This window comes from Gadus morhua, chromosome 15 (assembly GCF_902167405.1).
Source record: "Gadus morhua chromosome 15, gadMor3.0, whole genome shotgun sequence".
NCBI classification, from domain to species: Eukaryota; Metazoa; Chordata; class Actinopteri; order Gadiformes; family Gadidae; genus Gadus; species Gadus morhua.
Window position 1 is genome coordinate 4,761,776 of NC_044062.1, and position 14,652 is coordinate 4,776,427.

General features: G+C 48.7%; 1 protein-coding gene across 27 annotated transcripts in view; it reads left to right on the plus strand.

Moving 5' to 3' along the window:
• The window catches only part of LOC115559596 (neurexin-1a), a 225,967-nt gene that overhangs the window by 147,042 nt on the left and 64,273 nt on the right, over positions 1-14,652 (plus strand). For all 27 annotated transcript variants that reach the window (XM_030378515.1, XM_030378516.1, XM_030378533.1 and 24 more), the window contains one exon: positions 2,771-2,952. In XM_030378515.1, the coding sequence (XP_030234375.1) occupies positions 2,771-2,952 (182 nt within the window). The remainder of the gene's footprint in view (positions 1-2,770; positions 2,953-14,652) is intronic.

Sequence of the window (14,652 nt, forward strand, 5' to 3'; positions counted from 1 at the left end):
GTGTGTGTGTGTGTGTAGGTGCGCAGGGCTCGTGTTCATCCATGTATCCCGTCCTAATCCCCTACAGTCCCTCAAGGAGTGTTCATACTCGTTTATGTGGATTTCAAGGAGTGCCACCAAGACACACACACACACACACACACACACACACACACGGACACATCTGCTGCATTTTTTCCCCCGTCCTTATCGCAGCGGGGGAAATTAACACCACAAAACGTTTTTTTTGTTGTTGCCGGTATTTTTTCTTTATTACCACATTCATTCGAGTCATTGCTGATTCGCTTAGAGCGGTTTGTTGACCTTTCAGTCGCACCCCCCCCCTGAAATGAGTTCCTCCATTACAGCTGTTCATTGGTCTACCCCCACCCCCAGCGATAGCCCTCTGGAAACGGCTGTGTGCTCTCTCCACACGGGTCCCTGTTGTTGTGGTGGGGCCGCCTGATGAAGTGAGCGTCCTCCAGTTTGAATAGACGGGGGTTGGGCGGGGGGGGGGGGGGGGGGGGGGGGGGGGGGGGGGTGTTCTTGCTTGAGGGCTCGTGTGAATTCCAATACTGCCATGGTGTAAAAGAGCTTAATTATAATAAGCCGGAGCGCCAGAGTTGTTGGGTGGCTTCCAGCGTAATGAGGACCCGGCCCACAAAGGTCCTACGCCAGCGACTAGCGGGGGTGGGGGGGCGGGGGCTCGAGGAGCGGGTGGCGGGGGGCTCCTCAAAGGCGAGGTATCGGCCGCGCTGATAACAGGAGCGGCTTTCAATGGTAGCCCCGGCGGCAGCCATTTTGGAGTGAACGACGTTGACGACCCTGCCGCCCGTCCGCAGACACGACATGTTTTTGCTCCGTCTTGACTCATCGCGAGTCGTAACAGGCCGCCTTTTATTTCCCCGAGAGTGCTAATGTGGAACACCGATTCGCCCAATTTAACGAATTCATCGTGAGGAAAAAAGAGAGTAAATCCCCCTCCGTGGAAATGTGTGTCACCAAAAAACAGTTGTTAATTATGTTGATGTTAATGAAAGACGTCATTCCTCTTAGCTGATGTTGGCACTGAGATGGGGGAATGAATTGAGATAATGAGCTTTAGCACAGAGTGGGCCCTCTCCACTCTGTGCTAAAGCTCCTCAACAGGGGGAAAAAAAATGGAAAACAAACAGCAGAAATATATAAATAAAAGTTCATGGATAGTTTTGCAGGCTGCTGGTTTACAAGAACATAGTGAAATCACGCAGCCTGAAGACGGTATATTCTATTGTTCGGGCTAAGGCTATTTAACTCCCCTCCATGAATATTTACACCCATCCTCCCTTCCTCCTCTTGCCTCTCTAATCGCAGTGTTTACCTCCCCTACTCTGTGTCTCTCTCTCACTTTATCGCTCACGTTTTTCATTTCTTTTTTCGTAAACAGTTTACACAAACACAGAGCCCTGAGGTGATAGGAGTTGCATGGTTAATATCGCGGGCCCATCTTCCATTCCAGACTCTCTCTAAACAGCCGTTCATTTCAGCTCGGCTAGCTGTCGACGGTATTCACAACAAACGGTATCTGATGGAGACGGTCGCAATTACAAGGAAAAGAAGGGAACCACTTACGGGATTTTCTGAACTGTAAAAGACGAGGCATTCACCGCCGGTAAATGCACCCGCATGCCGCAGACTCGTGTCTTTACGAAAGAAGGGGAACAGACTCCAATGCATAAAGGATAGAAACAGTGTCCCCCCTCATTCATTACTTTCAGATTCCATTTTTAACCATTAATTTGAGCGGGAGGCCAGCCCGGAGCCGCGGGGCCTAGCCTCGGCTCAACGGCTAGTTAATCAAAACCCTCTTTTAATAGTGACTTCCATCCACCAGGGGTCATGTTCAAACCTTTATTTTCTCGGGGAACACCGGCCGGAGACAAAGACACGCCATGCCCCGACAGAACGGGAAATAGCTGGTGCAATGGGGGGGTCGGCGGGGTCGCGGCGAGCAGCGTAATTGGACGAATCGGACGAATAATAACACGGGCGCTTTTGTCTTGCCTTATGGAGGCTGCCTAACGAAGTGCAAAGGCGGGCCTGTCAGGTGCTGGGGAGAGCCCGCGCTCCGGGCAGACGCATACACAGCTGGAGCGGACGCTGATGTTTAGTCGGGCCGGCTCGGGCCCGCTATCCGGAGTGAGGGATGGAGGACGTACCGCGGTGGAGGGGGGGGGGGGGGGGGGGGGGGGGGGAGGGATGAGTAATTGCGCAGCATAATAGGATGTGCTTCACCGCTGGCTGTCATCCCCGCTCTCCCTCGGGGTCTCTGGAGGTACACTCGTCGGAGGGGAAGGCACGCTGCTGCCGGGGGAGAAGAGAGGGATTACGTCTTCAGCGGCGCTCTTTGGTGGCCACTTCAGACGGGACGAGGCAGAATCAGAATTAGGAATCGGCGGTGGCGAGGGGGATCGTGTCGGGCGGGGGGACGGCCGATGTTCGTCTGATGGGATTGCTTGTGGGGGCCGATCAAGGAGGTACACGGTGTGCCCACAGCACAGAGGGGGGGCCTTGATGGAGATGTGGTTAGGCTGGTGTCTGCCACTTCTTACCCTGAACAAGATGTGTGACCCCCTCCCGTCGTCCTAATGACATGTGTCCGAATTCAACTATAAGTCAATTTGGATAAAAGCTCCTTCTTAATGACTAAGCAGTAAACAGTGATGGGAAACTAGTGTGTGAGTGTGTGGAATGTGGTGTGCATCACTAACTATCACCTCTCTCTCTCTCCCTTTGCCCTCTCTCTCCTCAGCGGGAACAACGTACATATTCGGGCGTGACGGTGGACTAATCACGTACACGTGGCCCCCCAACGACCGGCCCAGCACGCGTGCGGACCGCCTGGCGGTGGGCTTCAGCACGCACCTGAAGGACGCGGTGCTGGTCAGGGTGGACAGCTCCTCGGGCCTGGGAGACTACCTGAAGCTGCAGATCGTAAGTCCAGCCGTGGGCGTCTGTGTTCATCACGAGGGCATGTGCATACAGACATTCATACATGCATCAATGCATGCATGCATTTTTTTAAATTATTTTATTTTCAGGACAATGCACATTAATAAACATGTACAGCAGTACACGTAAATGTGCCAGATTGTAGCCCGGCGGCTAATTTCCATCTGCAGTCCATTAGGCAGGTAGATGTAACAGTACAAATGAAAAAATACATACAATAGTACAATTTGCTATATAAAACGAGGAGAGACAAAAAGAGAAAAACAGGATAATTCATGAGTATGTGTTAAAATGGAGACGCATTTCATTAGTATGCTCTGCTGGGCCAATACGGTACAGCAGACAATTAGAGGTGGTTGGCTCAAAGCCAGACCTTTATTTGGCGCTTGAGGTTGGCCAAAGTGGGACATTAGAGTTGGGGGTAGTGTGGTCCATAATGCACTACCTGCATGCACACACATATATACTTGCATACACATATACTTGCATACTTACATACGTACAAACATTGAGATATTCAATCACAAGGTGATAAACATAGACCTTCATACATGCATACATGCATACATGCATATATATATTATATAATTCTTTATTTCAGACCCAGGAGGATCCATATCAACACAAACAAAATAAACAAATAACCAAACACAGAGTAAAAAAATACACAACAATACATACATACATACATACATGCATGCATACATACATACATACATACATACATACATACATACATACATACATACATACATACATGCATACATACATACATACATACATACATACATACATACATACATACATACATACATACATACATACATACATGCATGCATTGCATACATACATACATGCATAGTACATACATACATACATACATACATACATACATACATACATACATACATACATACATACATACATACATACATACATACATACATACATACATAGTGCATACATACATACATGCATGCATACATACATGCATGCATACATACATACATACATACATACATACATACATACATACATACATACATACATACATACATACATACATACATGCATACATGCATACATACATGCATACATACATAGACTTATTCAATCACAAGATGATAAACACACATTATTGGTGACCAAAAAACGACCAACATAATACCAAAAAAAAACAACCAACATAATACCAATCATTCCAAAGCTCCCATCCTCCCAAATTGCACAAGCCCTATTTGACATTCTGTTTTTATTAATGTGTTTGTATTAGTATACACTATGAATAATTGTTGATATGGGGAAAGGCCTGTTGAGGCCTTTGAGGTTTTTTTCTAGAACCACTGGAGGGTAAACTGTGCTCAATAATACCTCTATCAAAAGCCAGTGGATTGCTAGCATGGAAACAAACACAACAAATGCAATCAAATATGCAAACTGTGGAGCACTTTAATTAAACAACGCATATTTGTGAGGTTTATTATTTATTAAGTGGCGACTAAGCGACCAAGGAAGAATTCGGTTTCCCACCGTGCTGGGTGCATCAATCATGTTGCAACATTCGTGTGGATAGTAAACATTTCATACATGCCGGTACGATTTGTGCTTTCACTAAGATTTGTGCCGGTTATGGAAATCCGCCACATTCTATGCAAACAAATCCTATATTATTTCACCCTGCACAACCAGTATTCAGCACAGGGCTCAGTAGCCAGCATCCTTTTGTTGATTTCCGATTCCACTGTAATAACACACTTGCATACAATGTGATTGGCCTGTCAAATCCCCACGTTCCGCGTGCCACGATATGAGCTGGATCCAGAACATGCACGCAGTGCGAGCGTGTTAGTCACCTAAGCTTTAGGTCTCTGGGATTACTCACCACTCCGAGTACACTGCCTTTATGATTACGAACATGATGATTATGTACACTCTGTATCATCATCATAATCATTGTCTTCCTCACCGGGGCAAGGAGCAGGTTTTTGTGATGCGAGCGGAGGAAGCTCTCTATAGGGATGTATGGGCAATCATGAAATTAGCTCTCATTCACAGCCCGCTCTCCCCAAGTGGCCCGTTGCTGTCGGGATGCCGAATGTTTGCGATAGAGCAACGGATTGCAGCGCAAACAACACTATAGTGAAGCAACTCCCACCCACTTAAGTTGTTGCTATGGGTGTAATACGGTCAGGTATCCCTTTAGAATACACCTTGAACCCGTTCACCGGTTCACTGCTCCACCGTCTTCAGGGTGGAGTGCCATCCCACATTCTATGCGCACAAGGCCGGTCGATTTAAATGCACAGGCTCTCCAAGGCTCTCCTCGATTTGCAATGCAGTGGCTCCCTTTAAGAGCACTACTTATGATTGCCGCGCTGGAGATTCTCCCTGAATAACTCAGAAGCTACTTCGTCGTTGTAGTTCTGTCCTCCGCCTCAACCCGTCACGTCACCAGGCCTCTGATCAAAGCCGTACCGGTGTCCTCTCCGGGGACCGGGGGACCTGGCAGCTCCGGCATAGTGCTGAGCAACCCCCCGTTCACAATGAGCTGTGGACGATGGGCTCAGGTGAAACACATGTGGCCCACTTGTTCTGCTGCGGCTGCGGCCGCGGTCCGGGGAGGGAAGGCTGGCTGTGGAAAGCATCAGTTCACATTAAGGTCTCAGCCTCGGTGTGTGTGTGTGTGTGTGTGTGTGTGTGTGTGTGTGTGTGTGTGTGTGTGTGTGTGTGTGTGTGTGTGTGTGTGTGTGTGTGTGTGTGTGTGTGTGTCTAACCGTGTGTGTGTGTGTGTGTGTGTGTGTGTCTAACCATGTTTGTGTGTGTGTGTGTGTGTGTCTAACCATGTGTGTGTGTGTCTAACCATGTGTGTGTGTGTGTGTGTGTGTGTGTGTGTGTGTATGTGATTGCATGCCTGCGTATGTGTATGTGTGTGTCTCTATGATGAAAGTGTGGGTAAGCATGGATGCACATGTAATGTACACACGATGTGTGTATGACTAATGTCTGTGTGTGTGTGTGTGTGTGTGTACGTGTTTGTGTGTGTGTGTGCATGTGTGATTATGAGGGAGTGCTACTTTGCTACTTACAAGTAGGATGCACGACCCTCCTGCCACGTGTGCAGTGACTCCATCACTTGGGGGGGGGAGGGGGGGACTAGGGGTCGTGGGTGGGGGGGGGGGGGATGTTGATAAGGCCTGCTGTGAGCTCACTGGGCTGTGAGGATCTGCTCTCCCGACACTCGCTCCAGCGAACCCTCTGAATGCTTCCTCTCACTTATCGACGCACAGATAATGCGGGGAGGGGGCGCTTTGTGAAATGTTCCGTATCATGACAACGAGAGAGAGGGGGAATGTAATTGCGGAGATGGAGAGGAAGAGATAGGGAGAGGAAGGGGGGGGGGGGGGGGGGGGGGGGGTGCGTTGGCTAACGTGCGGTTATGTAAGATGCTCTCTGTGAAGGGGGGGCTGTAGCGAGGGGGGGGGGGGGGGGGAAAGGGGGTCAGATTTGCATGAAGGTGCTTCCCTTTTTTTGGTTCCTAACACGGTCGGATAGCATCGAATGGCGGCCGTTTGCAAACAAGCAAAGTCTGTGTAGTGGAAGAGACGTTTGAGCTTGCCTGGCGATTTCCTCTATGTGGAATGAAATGAGTGGAATGGGCGGTGTGTATATTTAAGTGTTGGTTCGGGGCATAATCGTAATTAAATGTAAAGGCTAGTTATCGTAGATGTTGAATGCAGGATTAATTAGAGATGAGTGGAAGGGCAGATAAAGTAAAGCATGCGACAATATCCATCCCAAATACCTTGTATGTATTGGCTTTGCAGTGAATGTGGCACAAACAAACACACACACACACACACACACACACACACACACACACACACACACACACACACACACACACACACACACACACACACACACACACACACACACATACGCACACACTACTGCTATTTCTATTACCAAGACTCAGAAACAGAAACTGTGTATCTTCAGCTGTATGAGATGGGATTAGACCCGATTTTGGTGTTTACCCCCCCCCCCCCCCACCCCCCCTCCTCTACATCCCCCCCCCTCCCTCCCCCCTAATCTTCTGCTCCCATTTTACGGAGGCAGGAAACCCAGTGGGGCTTGAAGGACGCCATCTCAGCTCTCTCTCTCTCTCTCTCTCTCTCTCTCTCTCTCGCTCTCTCTCGCTCTCTCTCCCTTCCTTGCTCTCTCTCCCCGACTCCCTTTTCTCTTTTTCTCTCCCTCTCTCTCCCTCTCCATTTCCCTCTCTTTATATTGCTCTCTCTCTCCCTCTGTCTGTCTCTCTCCCTATCTCGCTCTCCCTATCTCCCTCTCCCTCTCCCTGTCTCTCTCTCTCTCTCTCTCTCTCTCTCTCTCTCTCTCTCTCTCTCTCTCTCTCTCTCTCTCTCTCTCTCTCTCTCTCCCTATCTCCCTATCTCGCTCTCCCTATCTCACTCTCCCATCTCTCTCCCCTCTCTGTCCCTCTGGCTCTCTCTCTTTCCCCCCTCTCTCTCTCTCTCTCTCTCTCTCTCTCTTCTCTCTCTCTCTCTCTCTCTCTCTCTCTCTCTCTCTCTCTCTCCATCTTTCTTTCTCCCACCCCCCTCTCTCTCTCTCTCCCCCTCTCTATCTATCTCTCTCGGGGGAATGTATTGCGGGTGATGCATGGAGACTGTGATTTAAATGCACCTCATAGGAATCTAGACTCCCTCGCTTCGCCTCCCCTTGCAGAAAAGCGTCAATGGCGGTAAGAAGGCAGCGAGGCGTCAAATGTACGACAATCACTTTTTCTCGGGCTCGTTATCGAGGGCAGAGAGGGGGGAGATGGGATCCATAATGATACCCCAATTATGATGATTCCCCCCATACCCCACCATCCCCCTGCTGTTCAAAGGTGGGATGGCAGACCCCTGTGTGTCCCTGGTGGATACGGGACGGTACAATGGCTGGGTTTAGCATTTCCATACAATTAATTGTATTGTAGCTGAAAGTTAAATCCAGAGAAATGCTCACAATAACATTATGCAAAAGAGGGATTTATGGGTGTAATGATCCCTGGTTACGCTAGGCATTGAGGGTAATCCAGGGAGAACAGAAACTGGAAGCAAGTTGGTACTGTACCGTTAAAAACGCCCGTTTGACAACATGAGCCGTGCCAGCTGAACATGCTTATCCACGTCCGCGGGTAATCTGGCTGTCGTTTTCAAGGAGACACTTTCATGATAGAGGCTGTCGACAAGGTCAAAGGGGTGCTGGCAGTTTTTCATCGTTTTCTGAAAGGAAATATCTTTGTTTTCCTGCAAGAGGCAGTTGTCTCTTTTAGAATATTGGAAATCCATCCGTGCTGTTTTTGGAAAGCCATTTGCTTTGGGAAAATGGAGGCTTTGCACTCTCTGTATTTTTGTCTTTCCCCCCCGTTTTTCCGTATCTCCGTCGCGAAGAGAGCGACGGTAATGATGACGGCGGCCATCAGAGCCTCTCCATGCTATCTGGCAGGCAGGGGGGGGCTCCCAGGGGCCACCTGAGCTTGTGTTCTGCTGGCATTCAATCTCTGTATGGGGGCCGGGGACTATTAGATGCACCTTCTTCTTTCCACTCCTATAATTGCATGCAGACCTTTTGAAAAGAGGAAGAAGAATGGGAAGGAGAAGAGGAACAGGAAGAAGAAGAAGAAACAAAAAAAGAACAAGAACTACCCGAAAGGCTCCGACGGTGCGACGGTAAAGGTAATGTATTCCATGGGCCAAGAGCCTTGGAGAAAGTAATGACTTCTCAAGTGGAGCTGGGTCCCCCAGGTCCTGCTTCTTACCCAGGCTACCGAGAGCGCCTGTGTCTGTAATGTAATGTAGCTTTAATTGTACTTTTCAACCGCTGCATCCCACCCTATTAATCATGGGAAAAGGCTCAAGAGGTGCGGAAACTTTTTTAAGCAGTTTGTGTTTTGGAAAAATCAAAAAAAAGCCACCCTGGGCTCAAGCGTGTCGTCATCTCGTCCGCGGCGAGCCAGATAGCGTGCTTCATTAGTGCAGAACACTGAGGTGTATCAGGGTGCTGCAGGTGAAAGAATTACCCGTGAGCAGGCCTCTCTCTGCGGGGGGAGGGGGGGGGAGGGAGGGAGGGAGGGGAGGGAGGGTGGGTGGCTCTCCGGGGATGGTCTCCGTCACGCAATCCCCTGTGCTCCTATTAAAACCGCCGCCCTGGGAGAGGCATCGTATTCAGATCCGCCGCTGGTGTTTCTTAAGGTCTTGGCCCGGGGTAATTGCCTCCCCCGCCCCTCCTGCGACAGGAGGTGAAGCAGACTCTCACGCTATTCCCACACGGACGTGCTGCCGTAAAGGGCCCCTGCTACCCTTCGCCAGCTAGGTTGTCAAGGCCCCTTATGCTATACTGGTCTCACTGTGCCTTATATATAGACCCTAGGACTTACCACTGTGGGAGCTGATTCACTATAAGCTACATAATTGTCGTTGTTTTGTACTTATTTTTCCTTCAAAGCAAACCAAATTGCATTATGGTTGGGACACCGTATGCATAAACTTTTTTCCACCATAGCAACAGCAAGTTATTATCTTTATTATTCCGGTACAGGCCCCAAACAAAGAAATCTAGAAAGAGATTGTCGTGCAGAAAATAGATACAGACAGTCTCTGAACCCTGTTCAGAGACTGTTGTTTTTTTTGGACTATCAGGGTTCAGGGAATTAATATGTTTCTTGCTAGGGGGTTTAGACCCCGCAGGCTCTAAGACGTCACCACATACCCCCCCCCCCACCACCACCAACACGCTCTAACCCTCCTACAGGGGCACCTTGAGGCATCAGGCCCTAGGACTAGCGAACTTTTATTGTGAAAAGCCCTGGATAACAGCAGTGCACACAACCTTGGGATTAGCAGCCAGGGGAAGGTGGAACAAGGAGGCTGTGAAAAGTGACTCAGTTTTCAGATTCTTTGTAGCCCTTCTTGTTTTTTTTACTTCGTATTTGAAAATCTGATCATGTAATTATTTTGGCCCACTCCGATACTGAGTTTCGCTAATTGAAAAGACAATAGTTTCCAGAAGTAATGACAATGCCGTTTACTCGAGCTTTCCCTCCGTTCACCCGCTTTCAGCGAACACCAGAGGTGCCATTTAACAGAGTGAGTGTCCTTATAGGCTACCTTGGGTGGCTAAAGCTAGCCTAATGGCACAGTAATGGCAGAATAATAGCCCACCATAATGGGTGGAGAGACTACTGAAGGGGAATGGATAGCAGAGCGAAGAGAGAGGGCTGAAACAGGCTAGAATTAGCCTCACTGATCTCATTTTGTCTCCCCGACGACGGGCTGAGTCGACGGGGGCGACAGGCACACCAGATTACGATAAGATAATCGCGTGACCCTCCATCGACACAGCATTGTCCCTCTGTTTATTAAGTGGGCAACGTACACATTTGAATCAATTGATTAACTACACTGATTATCTGAGTGCTAGCAAGTAGCCACGATGCCACGGTGAATATACAGTGGACATTCCTGAAGCATTGATTTTGCGTCCCACCGGGATTGAATGCGTTGAAAGGGGCTTGTGTGTGCGTGTGTGCGTGCGTGTGTGTGTGTGCGTGTGTGTGTGTGTGTGTGTGTGTGTGTGTGTGTGTGTGTGTGTGTGTGTGTGTGTGTGTGTGTGTGTGTGTGTGTGTGTGTGTCTTGAATGGCCCTTGCTCATCTATTACAATTGCAGACACGGGCGCCCACTTGACCTGGACGATTCAGACCTGACCTCGAATAATGAACTCCAATCATCTCTGTACAGGGGAATTGAATTGTGCGCAAAGCATTACACCGTGACACGATGGAAAACCCGTTATTTTTCAATTCAGTCCGAGGCTTCTAAGCCACTCGTGAGCAAAGCGGTTAACGAGGAAGACTCGATGCGTGGGTTTGTTAGTCCGAGAGAGAGGCGATGAGAGAGCGAGACGGAGAGAGAGGGGAAGGAAGCATGGAGAACAATGATGTGTTTCACCCTCGATCCGTGTGTAACAAAATGGCAGATGGCACATTGTGTCATTTTTGAGGGAGATGAACCCATAGCGTTGGTTAACATGGAGTCCTTTAGAGTCGTATTGTCGATGATGTGGCTTCAACTGTGTTCACTTTGTCCGGGGCCAGAGGTTAAGGAACAAACAATGACGGTTGGCTTACCCTGGTCACAGTCTTATGTTTCCTCTGTGATGAAAAGGAAATGCTTAAAAAAGTATATGTATTTATATCTTCATGACATCTGACTGCACGATGAAATCATCCAGTTGATTGTACAACTGAATTCATACAGTTTTACTAATGGCCTAAGAGAGATAGAGAGAGAGAGAGAGAGAGAGAGAGAGAGAGAGAGAGAGAGAGAGAGAGAGAGGAGAGAGGGAGAGAGGGAGAGGGGAGATACAGGGAGAGAGGGAGATACAGGGAGAGAGGGGGAGAGGGATATACAGGGAGAGTGGGGGAGAGAGATACAGAGAGAGTGCGGGAGAGACAGACACAGAGAGACAGATACAGTAGAGAGACAGAGAGGAGGAGTAAGAGTGTATGTTTGGGGCTGAATCAGCGCAGCATGGAGTCTTCATGGCTAGTGACACAACCACCCCGGGCCACACTGTGGAGGTAAAAATAGACTCTTACCGCTGCTTTATTAGAGTGGAGGCATCTATACCATCCTCATGTTAGAATGGGAGAAGGCATCTTCGAATGGTTAATTTGGAAGTGTAATAACTTCATGTGTGTGTAAACAACAGAAACGGCTATCCTAAAAAAAGAGTTCCACTCTCTCTCTGCAGGGTGTCTCTGGGGACTGGGTAATTGCCGTTATATTGGTATAATCCTACCAACCCTAATGATAGAAGGCAGAGTAGCTCACCATAATTAATGCTTGTGGGTATTGTGTTTCAATGCACACAGCGTTTCTTTATGTCTGTCTCTCTCTCCCACTTTCCCTCTCTCTTTCCCCCAGTCTTTTTCCCTCTCTTACCCCACCACCAATCTCTCTCTCTCTCTCTCTCTCTCTCTTTATTTGACAGACGCACAAGTTCTCTCTCTCTCTCTCTCTCTCTCTCTCTCTCTCTCTCTCTCTCTCTCTCTCTCTCTCTCTCTCTCTCTCTCTCTCTCTCTCTCTCTCTCTCTCTCTCTCTCTCTTTATTTGACAGACGCACAAGTTCTCTCTCTCTCTCTCTCTCTCTCTCTCTCTCTCTCTCTCTCTCTCTCACAGACGCACAAACACAAACAAACACACACACACACAGAACACTAAGGATGCCAGGCCTGCCTTCACAGCTGTCTGCCAGGGTCGGGGTGCAAAGGCAATTTGGCCCCGGCCAAGACTGAAATTACCTACACAATTACTTACACATATCTCTGGCAAAGACAAATCTTCCCCGGGTGCTTCGGCACTAATTATTCCATAATTGTTGTAGGGGCCCCGTGTTGTTGACGTCTTCCACGGAGCCCTTTTATTGGTCTGCATAAAAGATTGCGCGAAGAGCCTTTGCCGTGTTCTGGTCAACTTAATTACCTTTTGTGTTGGGCGGAGGCCCCTCTCATCTGCAGGAGCCCGCTCGTGTTGTGTTCCCATACAGGGAGCCGTAGCCCCCCAGCGTAGAGGTGACCGCCACGCTGCTTTTTTAATTATCCGTCGTGAAGCGAGCATTCGGCGTCCCTCCTCTGGTGAGGGGATGTTGAGGTGGTGTGTGTGCATGCGGGATGTTTTGTTCGCTAAGATGCTTTATTAGGTATTCACAGAGTATCTGCGGAGACCTGTTGTGTTTGTAGGGACTCCCTTGTATTATAATTTGATTGGTAATGCCTGTAGACTAGCCCACCATTGCGGATAGGTTTTCAAATTTGGCGATGACGTATGTATCCTCAGTGAGCAGGTTTCCAAAATGTTTGACACAATTTCGCCGTATTGATTTTTTTTTTCTATAAGGTGGAATTCTTGTGAACATTTTGGAGATCCTCTCCTGAAAAGAATAAAGAATAGAAAGTCGAGTCTCCTCAGCAGTCATGGTGGGTTGCCATCATGATTCCTTTCTATAGCTTATACAGACAGGGGGCGCCCCACCTCTCTGCTCGGAGCAGTTTTGGGGTTAGGGGGGGGGGGGGGGGCTTGCTCAGGGACACCTCGACCCTCAGCTAGGAGGAGCCGGGGATTGAGCCAGCAACCTTCCGGTTACCAGCCAACCCGCTCTACCCCCTGAACTACCGCCGCCCCACCGTCTCCTGAATCAGCACCGTGGCAGATTTGGTACACATGCTCAACGGAGATGGGAATCCTTATTTGTCATTTGGTCAAATTAAAAGTGGCCGATTTATCAGAGAATCAACAATTTGCAATATTCACTTGGGGCCCCCCCATCCCCTGGACCCCTTCCCTGGACCCCTTTCCTGGACCCATCTCCTGGACCCATCCCCTGGACCCCTTCCCTGGACCCATCCCCTGGACCCCTTCCCTGGACCCATCCCCTGGACCCCTTCCCTGGACCCATCTCCTGGACCCATCTCCTGGACCCATCTCCTGATCACCGATTGGGCACCTCCCCCACCAGAAATATTACTCTATCAATATATTTTAATAAATATATATATATATATATATATATATATATATATATATATATATATATATATATATATATATATACACATCTGCCAGTAAAAGGGAAATGATATGATACTCTGGCTGTTCCAACAATCCATCTCTCCCCACAGAAACCGCACGGCCTCATAAAGCATTAGGGCCCGGTGATGGGCAGGAAGCCTGAGACCGCCAGGCGTATCGAATGAAAGCCTCTGAAATCAGCATGATCCAAATCAATCTGAATGGGGGCCCAGACACTGAATCTGCTCTCTGAGAAGGACGAGCTCGGGCTGGTGGGGGTGGAGGTGGAGGGAGGGGGGGGGCCCTGTGGTGGGATTGCAACAATGCTGTCAGCGGAAATACTCCCCTTCCTCCTCTCGCCCTGTTTATGAATAATGGATTCTGTGTGACCCTCGTCCAAGTTTACCGGTCAATACCAACGTTGGGCCAGCCCGCGTGACCCCTGTGTGTGTGTGTGTTGTTGTTGTTCAACACCGGCTGACGCACAAACACACAAACACACAAACACACACTCACTAGTGCTGAGCCCCAATGTTTGAATCCTCTGATATTCTTTCGTCAGTGAGGGTTCAAATCTCAATTCAATATTTGAATGCTGCACTGTTTTTTGCTTGAACTTAGCAGCTATTTCAATGTTTAAACAAGCCAGAAGATACCAAAAATCTCTGCCATATATTAATAATAAGGGTAGGTCATTTATTAAACATGAATAGAACAGGTAGCAGTGTTTCTTCCTTTAACAGTGAGCCGTCCCCCACAATAGTTCCTGACTGGTTCTCTTCCAGTGAACAGCGCTGGACCTGCCTTGCAGTTTCATCAAAACCTGGCACAATGGTCAAACCATCTATTTGCTTTGTGGTGATTGGAAGTAGACCCCCTCTCACACTCGGGGAACCGTGCGTCTTTGGAAACAAAAAAGGCTGCACTGAAGCTCTGCCGTAACCGAGTGGGCTCAGACCGATGACTGGGTTGGAAAGCCACCGGAGTCCAGTGAGCAGTCCTGTGGGTTTGTAGTTCTCCTTTCTGTCTTATTGAGCTAACACTTAATGCTAA